The 20,120-nt window shown below is 48.0% G+C and overlaps 1 protein-coding gene across 1 annotated transcript in view; it reads left to right on the top strand.

Moving 5' to 3' along the window:
* Window positions 1–20,120, top strand: part of dync1h1 (dynein, cytoplasmic 1, heavy chain 1) — a 50,368-nt gene that overhangs the window by 4,419 nt on the left and 25,829 nt on the right. The window contains exons 4-41 of the mRNA XM_079573180.1: window positions 561–816; window positions 952–1,138; window positions 1,316–1,587; window positions 3,200–3,427; window positions 4,283–4,936; window positions 5,019–5,441; window positions 7,069–7,248; window positions 7,593–7,742; window positions 8,205–8,351; window positions 8,426–8,566; window positions 8,640–8,816; window positions 8,886–8,996; window positions 9,075–9,194; window positions 9,269–9,508; window positions 9,585–9,740; window positions 9,815–9,928; window positions 10,014–10,124; window positions 10,208–10,417; window positions 11,009–11,155; window positions 11,227–11,393; window positions 11,477–12,005; window positions 12,071–12,265; window positions 12,336–12,618; window positions 12,732–12,832; window positions 12,906–13,065; window positions 13,134–13,374; window positions 13,831–14,014; window positions 14,093–14,305; window positions 14,380–14,618; window positions 15,339–15,495; window positions 15,557–15,781; window positions 16,088–16,318; window positions 17,865–18,005; window positions 18,175–18,408; window positions 18,648–18,854; window positions 18,933–19,054; window positions 19,487–19,652; window positions 19,726–19,889. Of these exons, the coding sequence (XP_079429306.1) occupies window positions 561–816; window positions 952–1,138; window positions 1,316–1,587; window positions 3,200–3,427; window positions 4,283–4,936; window positions 5,019–5,441; window positions 7,069–7,248; window positions 7,593–7,742; window positions 8,205–8,351; window positions 8,426–8,566; window positions 8,640–8,816; window positions 8,886–8,996; window positions 9,075–9,194; window positions 9,269–9,508; window positions 9,585–9,740; window positions 9,815–9,928; window positions 10,014–10,124; window positions 10,208–10,417; window positions 11,009–11,155; window positions 11,227–11,393; window positions 11,477–12,005; window positions 12,071–12,265; window positions 12,336–12,618; window positions 12,732–12,832; window positions 12,906–13,065; window positions 13,134–13,374; window positions 13,831–14,014; window positions 14,093–14,305; window positions 14,380–14,618; window positions 15,339–15,495; window positions 15,557–15,781; window positions 16,088–16,318; window positions 17,865–18,005; window positions 18,175–18,408; window positions 18,648–18,854; window positions 18,933–19,054; window positions 19,487–19,652; window positions 19,726–19,889 (7,983 nt within the window). The remainder of the gene's footprint in view (window positions 1–560; window positions 817–951; window positions 1,139–1,315; window positions 1,588–3,199; window positions 3,428–4,282; window positions 4,937–5,018; window positions 5,442–7,068; window positions 7,249–7,592; window positions 7,743–8,204; window positions 8,352–8,425; window positions 8,567–8,639; window positions 8,817–8,885; window positions 8,997–9,074; window positions 9,195–9,268; window positions 9,509–9,584; window positions 9,741–9,814; window positions 9,929–10,013; window positions 10,125–10,207; window positions 10,418–11,008; window positions 11,156–11,226; window positions 11,394–11,476; window positions 12,006–12,070; window positions 12,266–12,335; window positions 12,619–12,731; window positions 12,833–12,905; window positions 13,066–13,133; window positions 13,375–13,830; window positions 14,015–14,092; window positions 14,306–14,379; window positions 14,619–15,338; window positions 15,496–15,556; window positions 15,782–16,087; window positions 16,319–17,864; window positions 18,006–18,174; window positions 18,409–18,647; window positions 18,855–18,932; window positions 19,055–19,486; window positions 19,653–19,725; window positions 19,890–20,120) is intronic.

Raw genomic sequence — 20,120 nt, 5'->3', positions numbered from 1 at the left:
ACGTCAGTGTTCCAGCCGCTGGAGAGTGTTTTTTAATGTTAATAAATTAGCCTAATATTTTAGGTTAAAATGCACACAAATCTCGTTTTTCTTCTTTCTACTGGTAATCTGTTTTGATTAAATAGAAATAAAGGCCTGTCTCTAACTGTGGCCTGGTTCCAGTAAAGGCCTGGCTCTCGATGCGCTTGAGTAAATAAAGGCCCTGGTCTATATTAGAGAATTTACTGTAGGTACAAACTTGTGACCGATTAATATCGTAGATATTGAAAAATACCTCATATTGGCCCGATATATCGGCCCTAGTCAGTACTTTCCCGATGCACTGTATTTTCTCTAATACATTGATACAGTTGAGCATTTATATTCAGAATGGATGTGACATGGATCGTTGCAGAAGTAGTCCAATGCCGGTTGATGTAGCAAAAGACATGACAAAGTGATATATCAATCAAATGGCTGAATTGTTTTACCCTAATGATGAACCCGTAATGTATCCCTAAACTACCCGCGCTGGTGCCCTGTTCAAATCCAATATGGGCTCATTCTCGTGACCGTTTCAGAGATGGGGACAAGATGGCGCCCTCAGTGGAGAAGAAGATTGCAGAGCTGGAGATGGGCCTGCTCCACCTGCAGCAGAACATCGAGATCCCTGAGATCAGCCTGGTCATCAACCCCATCATCGCCAACATCGCCAAGCAGTGCTACGAGCGCGGGGAGAAGCCCAAAGTGTCTGACTTTGGAGACAAAGTGGAGGACCCCACCTTCCTCAACCAGCTGCAGTCCGGAGTGAACCGCTGGATCCGAGAGATACAGAAGGTGCGGAAGGAAGCGCTGTTAGTTAGGAGTTCATCTTTAGGTTCTTAAAAACTATTTGTAAAGTATTTGAACTTTGGATATTTTAGTAAAGCGTTTTCTGTCCCGTATTCTGTTTTGATTGGCCGCCATGTGCAGGTGACCAAGCTGGACCGAGACCCTGCCTCCGGGACGGCCCTGCAGGAGATCAGCTTCTGGCTCAACCTGGAGCGAGCGCTGAACAGGATCCAGGAGAAGAGGGAGAGCCCTGAGGTGCTGCTCACGCTGGAGATCCTCAAGCACGGCAAACGTTTCCACGCCACAGTCAGCTTCGACACGGACACCGGTGAGTCCCAGCCGTGTCTTCCTTCTGGGATCACGAGGTCTGTCATACCAGTTAGAGATCCTAATGCTGCTTCCCACAATCCTTGTTAGGCCTGGGTACCGATACCAGACTGGTTTAACCCAGAATAGACTTTGACTTAGCACTTCTTTAAGTGTTCCTATGTGACGCTGTGCGCAGGTCTGAAACAGGCTGTGGAGACGGTCAATGACTACAACCCTCTGATGAAGGACTTCCCTCTGAACGACCTGCTGTCAGCCTCTGAGCTGGACAAGATCCGCCAGGCTCTGATGGCCATCTTCACCCACCTCAAGAAGATCCGCAACACCAAGTACCCCATCCAGAGAGCCCTGCGCCTGGTGGAGGCCATCTCCAGAGACCTGAGCTCCCAGCTGCTCAAGGTGCTGGGCACCAGGAAGCTGATGCACGTGGCCTACGAGGAGTTCGAGAAGGTCAGCCACACAAAACGCCTCGATACAGAGATGACTTTTCAAACATTTAACATTTGATTTCTTTTGATTTAATTACATACATGCATAGAGATGCAAGGGTCCGATGCTGGAAAAAATACGATATCGGTTCAGTATTGGCTACAAATATTCGATACTGAACCAATACCAGTTTTGACTCCATTTAAAAAAACAACTTTCACCGACTAAAACTCATTCAATATGGACATGCTGCAACTTCTTTTGAAGCTTTGAAACTGGAGAATTATCATCGCTCAGTTAGTTTTAACTAGGGATGGGCACCGTTAAACAGTACCTACTTGGAACCGACCGAAAAGCTCCGGTCGGGGGAGGTATCGAAAAAATAAAATTCTTTCGGTGCCAGTTTTCGGTTCTTTATCTCTCCAGACCCGCATTGAGTCTAAAAAATGCACTTATGTGCAGATATGAGCCGCTTCAGCCCAAATGGAGCTAAGAAAAGCTACACCTCATAGCTCTAACTCACAGGCCTCTTCAGACTTCACAAGACGCCAGCACTGGAGTAGCCTATGAACTGGCGATGCTGCAACGTACTAAACTTCTGTAATAGAGATGGCAGAGCCGCGGTCTGTGTCAGGACTGAGCCAGGTCTAAACCAGGACTTACTCCGGTCGTAAAACCCAGAGCTAAACTAAACCAGTTAGAAACCAGTTATAAACCAGTTTAAAACTTTAGTTTTTATGCAAATTGAAAAGCAAAACCAATCACTGACAACAAAAAAGACGACGTTACCTTTAGCGACAGACCTGGAGGCGGAGCTTACGTGCTGTAGGGCGGGGCTTGCGTGCTGTTGGGCGGAGCTTACGTGCTGTTGGGCGGAGCTTACGTGCTGTTGTTACAACTTTACAGCAGCTGCAGAGACGAGAATATCCAAGCTGATTTATAGAAAAGTGAGCGCTCACTCTGTATTAGACATTGTTGGTCCAGTTTTGGTAAATGATCAGTGTCAGAGTGAGGCTCACACCATGTGAGGATCTTTGACGTGTGGAGCTTTCGCTTCGTCAAAGTGCAGTGAGTTTAGAAAAGTTTATCTGAAAGAAACCGTGTCCTGATGTGGATCTGACTCTGCAGCTCAGGAGGGAATAATGTCCTTTCTCTTTTATCTCTGCTTAAGTGGAAATTGTGCTCAAAACACGGAGTTACAGGCGACGCTGCTGCTCCTGTGGAGCCTCTGTTGTGCTGTTTTCGGTCTTTTTCCTGAATGATACTTTTAATGCACGTTATTTTTATTGAATTAAAATAACATAGGTATCAAAAAAAGTACCGTTAAGGCACCGGTACCGTAAAGCAGGTATCGTTAAAGTAGTGATATCGGTACCCATCCCTAGTTTTAACCTCCGCAAATGTATTTTCAATAACCGGCTAGCAAAAATATGCTAATGCTAGTGGCGGCATGCTGATGCTAATGTCAAATAATCTAATCTAAATGCTAGGACAGAAGCTACTGTGTTATTGGATCACCTAATAAAAGTGTTTGTATTTCAGTTTAAGAACTGCTTCTAAAGTTTGATTTATGAAGTATCTCTAACAAAAGTGAACAGAGGAGAGTGTAAGTGTAAGTGTGTCCTGTGTGCAGGTGATGGTGGCGTGCTTCGAGGTGTTTCAGACCTGGGAGGATGAGTACGAGAAGCTGCAGGTGCTCCTCCGGGACCTGGTGAAGAGGAAGCGTGAGGAGAACCTGAAGATGGTGTGGCGCCTCAGCCCCGCCCACAGGAAGCTGCAGTCCCGCCTCGACCACATGAGGCGCTTCAGGAGGCAGCACGAGCAGCTGCGGGCCGTCATCGTGCGAGTGCTGCGGCCACAGGTACAGACAACACGGACACCCAGTTACCTCATCCAGGGGCTCACAGAAACAAAGTCTTCAAAGCCACGAGGAAGTTCCCTGGATGGGGAGTGAAACGTCCACTTTTTCTTTAAGTCCAACTGTTGGATCTGATAAGATAGAGGTTCTCAAGGGGTGCAAATACTTTAGTCACGAAAATGTAAGTAATGGTAATAAAGGTATGTAACAAGTATACAAGGGATAGAATCATGACTGTGGTTTATATTTGATATACATGGGTACTTTGAAGATGATCAGGGCCGACATCTGCTGAACTAAATGATCTCACTATTTTAGGAAAAAAGAAATAATTTGATCAATTGAATACATTTATTATTGATCTATTATTTTTAAAGAAATATTAATATTTGGTTTCAGTCCACCCATCAGCATTCAGCTTTTTTTCTTTTTTTTCTTTTGCAGTGTAGAGAACAGTCCCACCCACGTCTGGTCACTTGTCTGAGTTCGGATGTAAAAACACAGATTCACTTTTGAATTTTCAAAAAAATCTATCTAATCTCAGCCATGTGCCAACTCATGGACATGAAACACACAAGGTTAAATTGAAGATTTGTCTAAATTATAAATTGAAAAGTCATATAATAATTTCACCGTATTTTCAACTATTGAGTGTTTTGTTTCTTGTAAAACATCCATGCACTGGTCTGTAGTTGGCACAGAGCTGATTAGCCGGTGTCGTGCTTTGAATAAAAAATCAATCCATGCTAAAAATGAATCCGGGACTGTTGAGCTCTATTGGAGGCTGACGAGGACCACCCTTGTGTTGACTTGATTTGATACAGTATTGGAGACTGAACATCCTTATGTTGTCTGTAGATAACTGCAGTGCCCCAACACAGCCAAGGGGAGGCAGTAGAGCCTCAGGACATGAAGGTAGCCGGTGTGCTGCTGGACGCGGCTGACGCCAACGCCATCGAGGAGGTGAACCTGGCCTATGAGAACGTGAAGGAGGTGGATGGGCTGGACGTGTCTAAGGAGGGGGTGGAGGCCTGGGAGGCGGCTATGAAGCGCTATGACGAGCGGATCGACCGCGTGGAGACCAGGATCACCGCACGACTGCGAGACCAACTGGGCACCGCCAAGAACGCCAACGAGATGTTCCGCATCTTCTCCCGCTTCAACGCGCTCTTCGTCCGCCCTCACATCCGCGGCGCCATCCGGGAGTACCAGACCCAGCTCATCCAGAGAGTGAAGGACGACATCGAGTCACTGCACGACAAGTTCAAAGTGCAGTACCCGCAGAGCCAGGCCTGTAAGATGAGCCATGTCAGGGACCTGCCCCCCGTGTCCGGATCCATCATCTGGGCCAAGCAGATCGACCGGCAGCTCACCGCGTACATGAAGAGGGTGGAGGACGTCCTGGGCAAGGGCTGGGAGAACCATGTGGAGGGGCTAAAGCTCAAGCAGGACGGGGACAGCTTCAGGGCTAAACTCAACACACAGGAGATCTTTGACGACTGGGCGCGCAAGGTGAGGGCCCAATCCACAAGGGTCATTTGAAATGGATCATGGATAAACTGTCTCCAATCATGAACATCTTTTTCTTCTCCAGGTGCAGCAGCGTAACCTCGGTGTCTCCGGGCGCATCTTCACCATCGAGATGTCCCGCGCCCGTGGTCGCTCCGGCAACATGCTGAAGCTCAAGGTCAACTTCCTCCCGGAGATCATCACGCTGTCCAAGGAGGTCCGCAACCTGAAGTGGCTGAGCTTCAGAGTGCCTCTGGCCATCGTCAACAAAGCCCACCAGGCTAACCAGCTGTACCCCTTCGCCATCTCCCTCATCGAGAGCGTGCGCACCTACGAACGCACCTGCGAGAAGGTGGAGGAGAGGTCCTCCATCTCTCTGCTGGTGGCAGGGCTGAAGAAGGAGGTGCAGGCCCTCGTCACTGAAGGCATCACTCTGGTCTGGGAGTCCTACAAGCTGGACCCATATGTGCAGAGGCTGGCGGAGACCGTCTTCAACTTCCAGGAAAAGGTTGGCCTCCTATTCTTTTCTCAATTTTAGTTAGCATTGTTTCATACGGACGAAATGTGTCCCAATCTTAGTTTGTGACTGACAAAGTTCATCTTTCATGCCGCTCGTCTGGCCTCAGCCTTGCTTATAGGGCATCAAGTGCTCCGAGGGGCCCCACATCAGGGTTTCTGCAGGGCTTTAAAGAGCATTAAAAGTCATTCAATACATAATGCCAAAATGAAAGCCTTAAAAGTCATTCAATACATAATGCCAAAATGAAAGCCTTAAAAGTCATTCAAAAGCATTGCATCAGATTAAAACTGGCAGAAATTAAGAAAATAAAAAGGGTTATTGTTCCTTAGAGGCAGAACCCACAACTAACCTTTACGGCATACATTTGTGAAACACAAAACCGTGTTCTAAGCAAATTCAGCTGCAGTTTTGACAGAAATTTGACACAATCCTTTGCTCATTCCCGTGTTTACAAATCTTATGAAATGAAATTTACCATTTCACTTGCTGTCACCTGTAGAAATCCTGCACATTGATTGTAATTGAATGGCATTGTGGAGCATTTGCAACAAGAATGATGAGAAAAAGTCCAGGGTTAGGGTCAGGCATCACCAAACATTTGTGCCGAGTAGAAAAAAATAGTAACTCATGCAATGCGAGTGAGGCAGTTTTCACACATGTTGGAGCCTCGTAGGTCGGGCCGAGACCGCCCTAGTTCCAACTGCATTTACTCCAAAATTAGTTCAGTCCGTGTTGGATGGGCACCGTTAAACGGTACCTCCTTGGAACCGACCGAACAGCTCCGGTCGGGGGAGGTATCGGGAAAATAAAATTATTTCGGTGCCAGTTTTCGGTTCTTTTTCTTTCCAGACCCGCATTGAGTCGTATGTGATAATGAGCCGCTTCAGCGCATATGGAGCGAAGAAGCTACACCTTATAGCTCTAACTCACAGGCCTCTTCAGACTTCACAAGACGCCAGAACTGGAGTATGAAGTATGGCCTTAGCAAAGCTTCAACTACTAAACTTCTGTAATAGAGATGGCAGAGCCGTGGTCTTCATCAGGACTGAGCCAGGTCTAAACCAGGACTTACTCCGGTCGTTAAACCCAGAGCTAAACTAAACCAGTTATTAACCAGTTATAAACCAGGACTGAATAAGAAACTTTAGTTTTTATGCAAATTGAAAAGCAAAACCAAGCCGTGACAACAAGAAAGACGTCGTTACCTTCAGCGAAGTTAAAGTACTTAAAGTACTTGGTATCGGTACTAACAGTACCCATCCCCGCACCAAATCACACCATCAGCTACATAACAACGATCAGCTGTTCAACGAACATATTCCCATGACAACAAACCTGCTGTCAATGTTACCGACACGCATCCACGTACGTGCACACTTCCCTGATGTTACGTGGTGGTCACTCCTCTCCCTTGTGGTTAAATACAGTGAGGCTGATGGATGTGAAGCGTCATCAGTGCCAAGTATTAATCTCTGAAATATATGGAGTAAATCAAGCAGTCAAACAGGCTGACGACACCCAATAGAAAATGTAATGTTTTGAGAATTGATGTCTCCTAAACAGTTTGCATTTTTACAGCGATTTCAGTCTTAATCTAATCCTCTGCTTTTGTTAGGTGGATGACCTCCTGCTGATTGAAGAGAAGATCGATCTGGAGGTGCGCTCTTTGGAGACTTGCATGTTTGACCACAAGACCTTCTCCGACATCCTCAACCGAGTCCAGAAGGCGGTGGACGACCTCAACCTGCACTCCTACTCCAACCTGCCCATCTGGGTCAACAAGCTGGACATCGAGGTGGGTCTTGGAGGCAGTTACACTGTGCCATTTCAGATGGAATCGTTCACCCTCTTTTCTTTGCGCAAATGACTGCCTTCACCATTAGGGCTGATTACCATTAAAGGATACCAATATGGGAAAAAGGTTTAGGTACTACTGGTTTTGAGAGGTTTTGATGCTGTTGGTCCAGGGACAGCACTTGGTGGTTGTTTCAGCTCAAATAATACCCCCCCCCCATTATTGTTCTGTTTTCTGGTTCTAGACGACAAATATTAGTAGTGGGTATATTACTTTAGTATAGGTATCACAAAAAGTATTGTTCAGGTATCAGTTTCCGAAATAATTCTGAAATGACCTCACAGATTGAGCGCATACTGGGAGTCCGTCTCCAGGCCGGTCTCAAAGCCTGGACCCAAGTGCTGCGAGGCCAAGTGGAGGACAAAGCTGATGTGGACATGGATACGGAGGCTCCTCAGGTCAGCCACAAGCCGGGAGGAGAGCCCAAGATCAAGGTGAGGAAGCTGCACTTCAAATTCTACAGAGGTTTACATGTTCACTCATTAGAACAGTCTTTATAAATGTGTCAGATTCAGAGCCCCAAAAAAAGGAAGGTTAGGAAAGGAGTTATGACATTATGAACATATCCTGTGCTTTTAAATTGAGATGTCCCTATCCGCTTTTTGGAGCTCCCAATCTCATATTTTGACACTTCATGCTGGCCGATACTGATCCGATACAGTTTTTTTATTTTGTACATATATATTTCATTCATATTTCATTGTATATCATATATGAATTCTGTATTTGTTTGATTAGATCCATACTTTGTAGACCTTTTGGATGTTACAGTAGTTTCACAAGTTGACATTTTTGAAGGGTTGACTCATAGCTGCACCCTCAAACATTTGCGACGCATTTCCACGCATTGTCCTTGAAGCCGTTGATTCTGACCAGGCTTATTTGTATCTCCCAAGAATGTGGTGCACGAGCTGAGGATCACCAACCAGGTGATCTACCTCAACCCGCCCATTGAAGACTGTAGGTACAAGCTGTACCAGGAGATGTTCACCTGGAAGACGGTCATCATCTCACTGCCCAGGATCCAAAGCCAAAGATACCAGGTCTGTACGGGGGAAAGGTGGCTCACGTTTAATGCAGCATGTTCCTGTGTTGAAACCTTGTGCCACTGTTGTAGGTGGGAGTGCACTATGAGCTCTCAGAAGAAGAAAAGTTTTACCGAAATTCCCTGACCAGGATGCCAGATGGTCCTGCAGCTATTGAGGAGGCCTACAACGCTGTGGAGGACATCGTCAACGAGGTGGAGAAGTATGTCAAGGTAAGTCTTGTGCAACTGGATCATTAAATGCTGAGATTGATGAAGTAGACTAACCTTAGCTGCTGTGCTCCAGGTGTGGCTGCAGTACCAGTGCTTGTGGGACATGCAGGCGGAGAACATCTACAATCGTCTGGGTGAAGACCTCACCAAATGGCAGGCCCTGCTGGTTCAGATCCGCAAAGCACGAGGAACCTTCGACAACGCAGAGACCAGGAAGGAGTTTGGTCCCGCTGTCATCGACTATGGAAAGGTCAGAGTCTTTCTGTTATGGCCCTCACACGTTAGGATTCTGTTTGTTAAAAGTTGCCTTGTCCCATAGGTCCAGTCTAAAGTGAACTTAAAGTATGACTCCTGGCACAAGGAGGTACTGAGCAAGTTTGGCCAAATGCTGGGCCAGAACATGCAGGACTTCCATGCCCAGATCTCCAAGGTAAGGCCCTGGGGGATGACTGATATTTTAAGAAAGGATTTTTGAATGATCACATTTTATGTTCTGTTTTCTTTGTAGTCTCGCCAAGATCTGGAGCAGCACTCTGTGGACACAGCCAGTACGTCTGACGCAGTTAACTTCATCACGTATGTGCAGACACTGAAACGCAAGCTCAAACAGTACGAGAAGAACGTGGATGTAAGTAGTAGTTAGTAGTAGTTTATCAATCATGATAAACCGCATATCACATGTTTGTAAATCTTCTTGTATAGATGTTCCGTAACGGCCAGCGCCTGCTGGAGAAGCAGCGCTTCCAGTTCCCTCCCTCTTGGTTGTACATTGACAACATTGAGGGTGAGTGGGGGGCCTTCAGTGACATCATGAAACGTAAAGACACTGCCATCCAGCAGCAGGTGGCCAACCTGCAGATGAAGATCGTCCAGGAAGACAAGGCTGTGGAGAACCGCACCACTGACCTTCTCAGTGATTGGGAGAAGACCAAGCCTGTCGCTGTAAGAGACATATTCTGCTCCATATCTCAGCTGACAGAAGTACTGCTTGGAGATTAAACATATATTCTTTTGTTAGGGTTCTCTGCGTCCCGAGGAGGCTCTCCAGTCTCTGACCATCTATGAAGGAAACTTCAGCCGTCTGAAGGTGGAGAGGGAGAAGTGTGCTCGTGCCAAAGAAGCTCTGGAGCTCACAGACACCGGGCTGCTGAGTGGGAGTGAGGAGAGGGTACAGGTAAGGTTATTGAACCTCCAGCAGGGTCTATTGCAGAAGAACAAAGGCTGTACATGTACTGTGCTGACCTGCAGGTGGCACTAGAAGAGCTCCATGACCTGAAGGAAGTGTGGACAGAGCTTTCAAAGATCTGGGAGCAAATCGATCAGATGAAGGAGCAGCCGTGGGTGTCAGTGCAGCCCCGGAAGGTAAGAAACAACAAGAGAAGTAGAGCTAAAAGCTTCTCTTATTAACAGCATATTCTAAATACACGGGATGAACTTGTTTTTTCAGCTTCGTCAAAACCTGGATGCTCTCCTGAACCAACTGAAGAACTTCCAAGCACGACTCCGGCAGTATGCCTCCTACGAATATATCCAACGGATGCTCAAAGGATACCTGAAGGTCCGGGACCACCCTCCCAGTAGCACCAGTTATCATGCTAAACTTGGAACACCAGCGTCACTCACTGAAACCCTTCTGTGCAGGTCAACATGCTGGTGATCGAGCTGAAGTCTGAGGCTCTGAAGGACCGTCACTGGAAGCAGCTGATGAAGCGTCTCCATGTGAACTGGGTGCTGTCCGAGCTCACCCTGGGCCAGCTTTGGGATGTGGACCTGCAGAAGAATGAGATGGTGGTGAAGGACGTTCTCCTGGTGGCTCAGGGGGAGATGGCCCTGGAGGAGTTCCTCAAGCAGGTAAGGAGAACCCAACACCAGCCTCACTACTATGCTGTAGATCAGGGGCTCCCAAACCTTTGAGGCCGTGACCCCCATGATTATCACTCAAAACACCAGGACCCCCACTGTAAAATGTAACTGCCATTGCCATTTTTTTCCTTTTTTGTTGTTGTAAAAAACACAACTCCAAAACAAACAAAAATCAAAAAAAGGTCCAACCTTAGTTTGCACAAGTCTCAGAAATCCCAACAAGAACATGTAATAGGGGGTAGTAGAGATTGAAGTAGGACTCTGATCTAGAAGCCAAGATGATACTGCATCTCAAAGAAGGGAGAGAAAACAAGGAGAAGATGTGAAGGGAGAAGGAAACAAAACATATGACTTGAGTTTTGTCCTTACACTTTACTATATTGAACCATATGTTTGCAGATTGTTCAGAACAAAATCCTTTATTTGATCAAATTACAAAACCATTCAAATGTTTGCGCTCCAAATAATAATCTTAATAATAAAAATAATGAATAATAATAATGACATTTGTAGTCATTATTCTAGCTGCTCCTTTTGTGATTCCAATGTTCCAACCTGATCCTTTTCTGTGTTGGTCAGATCCGTGAAGTGTGGAACTCGTATGAGCTGGACCTGGTCAACTACCAGAACAAGTGCCGCCTGATCCGTGGCTGGGATGACCTCTTCAACAAGGTCAAGGAGCACATCAACAGCGTGTCGGCCATGAAGCTGTCGCCGTACTACAAGGTGTGCGCCCGCTCTTGAATACTGCATGCAGAGAGTATGTGGACGTGTGCTGAGGTACTGTGTGTCTGTAGGTGTTTGAGGAGGACGCCCTGAGCTGGGAGGACAAACTGAACCGCATCATGGCCCTGTTCGATGTGTGGATCGATGTGCAGAGGCGTTGGGTGTATCTGGAGGGCATCTTCACCGGCAGTGCAGACATCAAGCACCTTCTGCCCGTGGAGACGCAGAGGTTCCAGAGGTAAGAGGAGCAACTAAAAACTTCTTTTGGATGGTCTCTGAGAATAAATGTGAGTCAAATAAATATTCTCTGCCCGTCATTAGCATCAGCACAGAGTTCCTTGCTCTAATGAAGAAGGTGACCAAGTCTCCTTTAGTGATGGACGTGCTGAACATTCAGGGAGTGCAGAGGTCTCTGGAGCGTCTGGCCGACCTCCTGGGGAAGATTCAGAAAGCCCTGGGAGAGTACCTGGAGAGGGAGAGGTCTTCTTTCCCCAGATTCTACTTTGTGGGAGATGAGGACTTGCTTGAGATCATTGGAAACAGCAAGAATGTGGCCAAACTGCAGAAGCACTTCAAGAAGATGTTTGCCGGTGTCTCCAGCATTCTGCTGAATGAGGACAACACTGAGGTGCTGGGCATCTCGTCCCGAGAGGGAGAGGAGATCGTTTATAAGACCCCAGTGTCCATCACACAGCACCCAAAAATCAACGAGTGGCTCACCCTGGTGGAGAAAGAGATGAGGGTGACTCTGGCCAAGCTGCTGGCCGAGTCTGTTACTGAGGTCACCAACTTCAACAAGGGCACTGCCATTGACCTGAGCCAGTACATCGACTGGATCGACCGCTATCAGGTCTGTGTCCACTGACAACCTCTTCTTTTTGCAAATCCAATTCTTACCAACTGCTATCCCCACAGGCCCAGCTGGTGGTGCTGTCCGCACAGATCCATTGGTCTGAGAACATCGAGTTAGCTCTTACCACCATCTCTGGAGGAGGGGATATGAAGCCCATGGCGGGAGTGTTGTCCAACGTTGAGGCCACTCTGAACGTACTAGCTGACACTGTGCTGATGGAGCAGCCTCCTCTGCGCAGGAGGAAGTTGGAGCACCTGGTCAGAACATTGTCTGTGGCTTTAGTAAGTGAAGATGAGGGCTCTTTCTAACGTGGTTCTGTTTTTTTAGATCACAGAGCTGGTGCACCAGCGGGACGTGACCAGGACCCTGATCAAGAACAAAGTCGACAACCCCAAGTCTTTTGAGTGGCTCAGCCAGATGCGCTTCTACTTTGACCCCAAACAGACTGATGTGCTGCAGCAGCTGTCCATCCAGATGGCCAATGCAAAGTTCAACTACGGCTTCGAGTACCTGGGTGTCCAGGACAAGCTGGTGCAGACCCCTCTGACTGATCGCTGTTACCTGACCATGACCCAGGCCTTGGAGGCCCGACTCGGAGGGTCTCCTTTCGGTGAGCAGTCAAACTGGGAATGCTAGCTCTCTTTTTGTATTCTTTTAACAATGCAAGTCCAAGTAGATACAGCAGAAAGTACAAGTCTGTTCATAACTCTTGTTGTTCTACAGGCCCTGCGGGCACAGGGAAGACTGAGTCTGTCAAGGCTCTGGGTCACCAGCTCGGCCGCTTCGTCCTGGTCTTCAACTGTGACGAGACCTTCGACTTCCAGGTCTGTTAACGTGTCTTTAAATGAGCTTAAAATGTTACCCGCTGTTTGTAAACTGTTGTTTCTCTGTGTGCAGGCCATGGGCCGTATCTTTGTAGGGCTTTGCCAGGTGGGTGCGTGGGGCTGCTTCGATGAGTTCAACCGTCTGGAGGAGAGGATGCTGTCTGCTGTGTCCCAGCAGGTGCAGTACATCCAGGTGGCTCTGAGGGAGCACAGCAACCCCAATAGGGACAGAAGTAAGTCTGGGCCGCCCTCACTTACATATGCATTAAACCGCATCATCTAATCCCTCATGTCTTCCAAGGTGTTCCAGTGACCACCGAGCTGCTGAACAAGCAGGTGAAGGTGAGCCCTGACATGGCCATCTTCATCACCATGAACCCTGGCTACGCAGGCCGCTCCAACCTGCCCGACAACCTGAAGAAACTGTTCAGGAGCCTGGCTATGACCAAGCCCGACCGCCAGCTCATCGCCCAGGTCATGCTGTACTCACAGGGCTTCCGCACTGCTGAGACTCTGGCCAAGAAGATTGTGCCCTTCTTCAAGTACTATTTTCTTTCATTACTATTATTATTCAAACCTGTTTTTAAAGTGAAGATGTTTTTCATCATTTAGCTATTATTAAGGAAAGGAAAGGACTTTATTTGAAAAGTAAACAGTTGGATTGACCAAGGACATCATTAGGGAAAGACTGAAAAAACACTTTGTTCCTATAACTACAAATTCCTCATTTGCATTTATGCATAGGAGCATATATCTTAACAGGTCTGCTACTCTATGGATTTTTATGGTAATATTCAATTTATAATTCTCAGTCCTTGCTTATGGAACCTCTTGTACAAAACAATACAAAAGCCATGGTCATGCCGACACAATCCCTTGCTCTATGATCATGTTTTATCTTAATCCATTAAAGATTTAGTAATGTAAATTCACATAACATTTAGTTAACTAAAAGAAAGAGATTAACTTAAATCTTGATGGTGTGTTTTTCCCCGCAGACTCTGTGACGAGCAGCTGTCCTCTCAGAGCCATTATGACTTCGGCCTGCGTGCCCTGAAGAGCGTGCTGATCAGTGCTGGAAATGTCAAACGTGAGCGCATTCAGAGGATCAAGAGGGAGAAGCTGGAGCGTGGAGAGGTGGTGGACGAGAACGACATCGCTGAGAACCTCCCGGAGCAGGAGGTATGGCTCTGCTCCAGTTCTATCATGGCTGACAAATGAATTTAAAAACAGGAGTAAATGATGTGCCTCCCTGCTCAGATCCTGATCCAGAGCGTGTGTGAGACCATGGTTCCTAAGCTGGTGGCGGAGGACATCCCTCTGCTGTTCAGCCTTCTGTCCGATGTGTTCCCTGGAGTGCAGTACCACAGGGGAGAAATGACCGCCCTGAGAGAGGAGCTCAAGAAGGTCTGCAACGAGATGTACCTGACCTACGGAGACGGAGACGACGTGGGCAGCATGTGGGTGGAGAAGGTAAGGACCACACCGGAGATCCAAAAAGCTGTCTGTGAGGAGTTTAAAGCTGTGTTTGTGTTTCCTATGTCCAGGTGCTGCAGCTGTACCAGATCACCCAGATCAACCACGGGCTGATGATGGTGGGACCCTCGGGCAGTGGGAAGACCCTGGCCTGGAGAGTCCTGCTGAAGGCCCTGGAGAGGCTGGAGGGAGTGGAGGGGGTGGCCCACATCATCGACCCTAAAGCCATCAGCAAGGACCACCTGTACGGAACCCTGGACCCCAACACGCGCGAGTGGACTGATGGGCTGTTCACGCACATCCTCAGGAAGTGAGCTCCACACACACGTCCTGCTCTGTCCCACACACGTCCTGCTCTGTCCCACACACGTCCTGCTCTGTCCCACACACTGTGTCCCACACACGTCCTGCCCTGTCCCACACACTGTGTCCCACACACGTCCTGCCCTGTCCCACACACTGTGTCCCACACACGTCCTGCTCTGTCCCACACACGTCCTGCTCTGTCCCACACACGTCCTGCTCTGTCCCACACACTGTGTCCCACACACGCCCTGCTCTGTCCCACACACTGTGTCCCACACACGTCCTGCTCTGTCCCACACACGTCCTGCTCTGTCCCACACACTGTGTCCCACACACGTCCTGCTCTGTCCCACACACGTCCTGCTCTGTCCCACACACGTCCCGCTCTGTCCCACACACGTCCCGCTCTGTCCCACACACGTCCCGCTCTGTCCCACACACGTCCCGCTCTGTCCCTCACACTGTGTCCCACACACGTCCTGCTCTGTCCCACACACTGTGTCCCACACACGTCCTGCTCTGTCCCACACACTGTGTCCCACACACGTCCTGCTCTGTGAGTGACAGATAGCAGGAGTTGCGCTGAGGTATGATTGGACAATGACTTGTGAAAGGTCAATTGTATTGTGACGTTTGTGTAGCTTCGTTGTTGTGAGCATTTGCTCTGACTGGTCGTGAAGAGTCTACACAAACTGGTCAGCGTTAACGTTCCTCTCTTCTCCAGGATCATTGATAATGTGCGTGGAGAGCTGCAGAAGAGGCAGTGGATCATCTTTGATGGAGATGTGGACCCCGAGTGGGTGGAGAATCTCAACTCCGTGCTGGACGACAACAAGCTGCTGACCCTGCCCAACGGAGAGCGCCTCAGCCTGCCTCCTAATGTAAGCACACTGGCATTAGAGATGATTAGAATATAGACTAACGCCTGAACTCCCTCCTCAGGTACGTGTGATGTTCGAGGTGCAGGACCTGAAGTACGCCACCCTGGCCACCGTGTCGCGCTGTGGCATGGTGTGGTTCAGCGAGGACGTCCTCAGCACCGACATGATCTTCAACAACTTCCTGGCACGCCTCCGCAGCATCCCTCTGGACGAGGGCGAGGACGAGGCGCAGCGCAAGAGAAAGGCCATAGAGGATGAAGACGAGGCCGCCTCTCCCATGCTGCAGGTCAGAGAGACATTCAGTGAAGAGTGGAAGTCCTCTGAGAACTTCAGACAGCTGATCCAGACTAGCTTTATGTCTGCTTAACCTCAGTATATATTCTTCAACTCTTTCATATTTTGCTTTAATAAAATGCAGCAGATAGCTTTGTATCTGCTGAATTAAGAAAACATTACTAGTGCATGCTAACATTTTGCCCCTTTGGAAATTTCTTAAAGCGTGAGTTTGTGTTGATATTGCTACACCTACAAACTTTTTTCAGAATAATAAGTATACTAATATGCAAATGTACTGTGGCTTGTTGTGGATCAGATCCAGCGTGACTCGGTGGCGATCCTGCAGCCCTACTTCACCTCCACGGGCCTGGTCATCAAGGCCCTGGAGCACGCCTCCAAGATGGAGCACATCATGGACTTTACCCGGCTGCGCTGCCTGGGCTCGCTGTTCTCTATGCTCCACCAGGCCTGTCGCAACGTGGCCCAGTACAACAACAACCACCCCGACTTCCCCATGCCCATCGACCAGCTGGAGAAATACATGCAGGTACGCCATCCCAGAAACGTGAAGACCATTGGCCTGAGCTTGGGTCGACTTAGGCTGCGATGAGGACGCAAGGACAAGTTTGACTACATGTGAACTCGGGCTGTGTACCGTTAAACCAGACCGGTATGGTATCGGAAAAAGGTTTAGGTACTACAGTTATTGACAGAATTAAAGGTACTCTAAAAAAAAAATACAGTTTTGATACTGTTGGTCCAGGGATAGCAGTAAAGGAAGTGACTTGGATGTTTCAGCTTAAATAAATGATTATTCCCCCTTTCTTTTCCCAATGTTTTAAAACATTTTTCCCCCTTATTTCTGCCCCATTTTTTCCCTTTTTTTTTTTATAACTAGTATTCTCTATTTTCTATTTTTTGCCCAATTCCCCCCCAATCTATTGGAGGCCTACTCTAGAAGTAGTTAACTGTAAAAAGTTGCTCATTATGCTGAAAAAGTACTTTGAGTTGGGGGAAACTGGGATGGGTTGGGTCACATAAGACATTTCTTAGCTGGATTATGAAGAATTCTGACATGATCAGCTAACATGTCGTTAGAAACAGAACAGGCCCGTCATGCCATTGTGCATTGCCCTCCCATCGACAAATCAAGTTATCTGCAGCCTTTCTAACAGAAACTCTGTGTTTTTCAGGCTGCCTTTTTGATCCATTCATTTTTTCTTCCAAAACGCTGATCTGTGAAAATTAAGAAATGTTAATTATAGGGCTGGGCAATTATAGAAAAAAAAATATCACGATTATTTTTCCCATATTGATCGATTTCGATTTTTTTTTTGTTTAAAAGGAAAAAAAACAATAAATGTGGTCTTTACTGGACGAGCATTTAAACAGATGCTGCAGTCAAACTGAAAACTGCAGCTGATTCATCAGCAAACACAAACTCTACACTTATAGCATCACAGTACAACATCCCCTCACAACAACACACAAACATCTGCAAAGGACACGCCAAAAGTGTCATGTTTAAAGAATGTCAGAAGCAGACAAAGCGCGCACGTTTGCTTGACCACGGGACCTTAAAAGGCCACGAGTGAAGCGCTAACAACTAATATGTACATAAAAAATACGAGTAAACAGCACATTTATTAGTATAAAAAACAATCAAATTTACAATTCACTGTCACAGTCCAGCTGATCCACCTCTGCAGCCTCAAAACAAATCCACATGGTCCAAATGCGATCGATGGTTTTCCTCTTAAACTCTTCATCCCTGGTCCTGGTAGGCCTGCGCATGTCTTTGAGTTAGCTCAACTTTGTAGCTGATTTGACACGTAAAATCACCAGGTCCTCTCCTGTAGCTGCTGCGTGTAGCATGTTCCTGTTCTTCCTGTTTGTTTGGGACAAGCATCCCTAGGATTGACCTGACAGGTGCTGCAGTATTACGCCGTCCATATTTTTATCCAGAATACGACAGGACTGACTAAAAAAAAAAAAGGTGATAGGTGATAAACTGTAACACAGCTGGAAGTGTTTAAACTGGGCTTCCATGAACCCTGTTGTTCTTTAGGTTTAATGAGTTTCCCTGTGCGCAGAGGTACCTGATCTACGCCGTGCTGTGGTCCTTCTCCGGTGACGGCCGTCTGAAGATAAGAGGTGAACTGGGAGAGTACATCCGCCGCATCACCACCGTGCCCCTGCCCACCGCTCCCAACGTGCCCATCATCGACTACGAGGTACAGAAAACACGAGGAAAGATCCCACTGACATGGAAGTCAGCGCAGGGGGGGAGTGCATGTTACAATTACATCATTTGAAAACTAAGATCTACAAAAGTGATGGTAACTTTTTTGTCCTGTTTTTGTCGCTCATCATTCAACATGCTCCTCCCTGTCCTGTGCCTAGGTGTGCATCTCCGGAGAGTGGCAGTCGTGGCAGGTGAAGGTCCCGCAGATCGAGGTGGAGACCCATAAGGTGGCCTCCCCCGACGTGGTGGTGCCGACCCTGGACACGGTGCGTCACGAGGCCCTGCTGTACACCTGGCTGGCCGAACACAAGCCGCTGGTGCTGTGCGGACCTCCAGGCTCCGGGAAGACCATGACCCTGTTCAGCGCGCTCCGAGCTCTGCCTGACATGGAGGTGAGACCTGGCAACGGGAAAGCACAATATTATCATTAGACTGCAGCATCGTCATTATTTATTTGTCTACGAGAGGAAAGGGAATCCCAACTTTTTTATAACCAAATACAACTTCAGATTGTGCCTCATCTAAAAGGATCCAAATACTGCTCAAACCTAACGTCAAAGTTCCGCTCATTGTAACCGAAGGAACTGGGTCCTCTTCTCCTATTTATTCTCTTCCGTGGCCTCGTTCCCAGGTCGTGGGCTTGAACTTCTCCAGTGCCACCACCCCAGAGCTGCTGCTGAAGACGTTCGACCACTACTGCGAGTACCGCCGCACGCCCAACGGAGTGGTGCTGGCCCCGGTGCAGCTGGGCAAGTGGCTGGTGCTGTTCTGCGACGAGATCAACCTGCCGGACATGGACAAGTACGGCACGCAGCGGGTCATCTCCTTCATCAGACAGGTGCGTACATGGGGTCCGGAGTGAGGAGAGCATATTCGTGTGGTCGCTTTGAAGGTGAATGTGAATGTTTGCCTGTAGATGGTGGAGCACGGAGGCTTCTACCGCACTTCAGACCAGACCTGGGTGAAGCTGGAAAGGATCCAGTTTGTGGGGGCCTGTAACCCGCCCACAGACCCCGGCAGGAAGCCCCTCACCCACAGGTACGCTTTGTGGAGCTGTAAATGTTAAAGTCAAATGGGACCAAGAGCAGTGCAATGCTCTCCAAATGATTTCAGAACGAGAAATCAGGGCTGTCCCTGGCAAAGGAATCCGACCAAAACTGTTCCCTGTGCCGTGATTGGAAACTGCATGAAATCACGAAGGTTCATACTGTCACAAGTATTAGTACAAGTAAAACAGCGCATTTCTGTTTATGGCGTGCAGATAGTAGAGCAGCTTGGTGGCTGGAATCCCGCAGCTGCACATATGTTCTGTCCTCTGCATTGTGGGTTCAAGTCCTGACACTTACCATTTGCTGAATGTCACCGCCTTTCACCATAAACTGTAGTATAAGGTCTATGTGCCAAACTGAAGAAAAAAAAAACCCCTTGATTTTCGATAAATTCTGACCGAGAGCTGGGTCTGTTCCCCAGGTTCCTGCGACACGTCCCTGTGGTGTACGTGGACTACCCCGGACCCGCCTCCCTCACTCAGATCTACGGAACATTCAACAGAGCCATGCTGCGCCTGATCCCCTCTCTGCGCACGTACGCCGAGCCCCTCACCGCCGCCATGGTGGAGTTCTACACCATGTCCCAGGTAGGAAAATCAGAGAGCGGCTCATTACTTCCGTCTCTACACAAGCCGTAACAGCGATAAATCTTCCCTACAGGAGCGCTTCACCCAGGACACCCAGCCACACTACATCTACTCCCCCAGAGAGATGACCCGCTGGGTGAGGGGCATCTTCGAAGCCCTCAGGCCCCTGGAGACGCTGCCTGTGGAGGGGCTGATCCGCATCTGGGCCCATGAGGCTCTGCGCCTCTTCCAGGACAGGTCAGCAACACTTACCAAACAACTCAAATAATGATATTGCCTTCCCCTTTCAGAAAAGAGAAAACAAACAATAAGTGACAGTTACAAGACATTTTGCTAAAAAACTCACGCAAAGAAACCAATACAAAAACCAAACATTGGAGTGGTACTTTTTAGTCACTGTATTAGTTTTATAGATGCATCAAGCGGCAAACTCGCCAGAGCCATTAGCAGCTAGTTAGCATTAGCCTG

The sequence above is a fragment of the Gobius niger genome (assembly GCF_951799975.1).
Source record: "Gobius niger genome assembly, chromosome: 16".
In the NCBI taxonomy this organism is placed as follows: domain Eukaryota; kingdom Metazoa; phylum Chordata; class Actinopteri; order Gobiiformes; family Gobiidae; genus Gobius; species Gobius niger.
The sequence above is the reverse complement of the archived record's forward strand: the minus strand, read 5'-3'. Positions and strand labels throughout refer to the sequence as shown.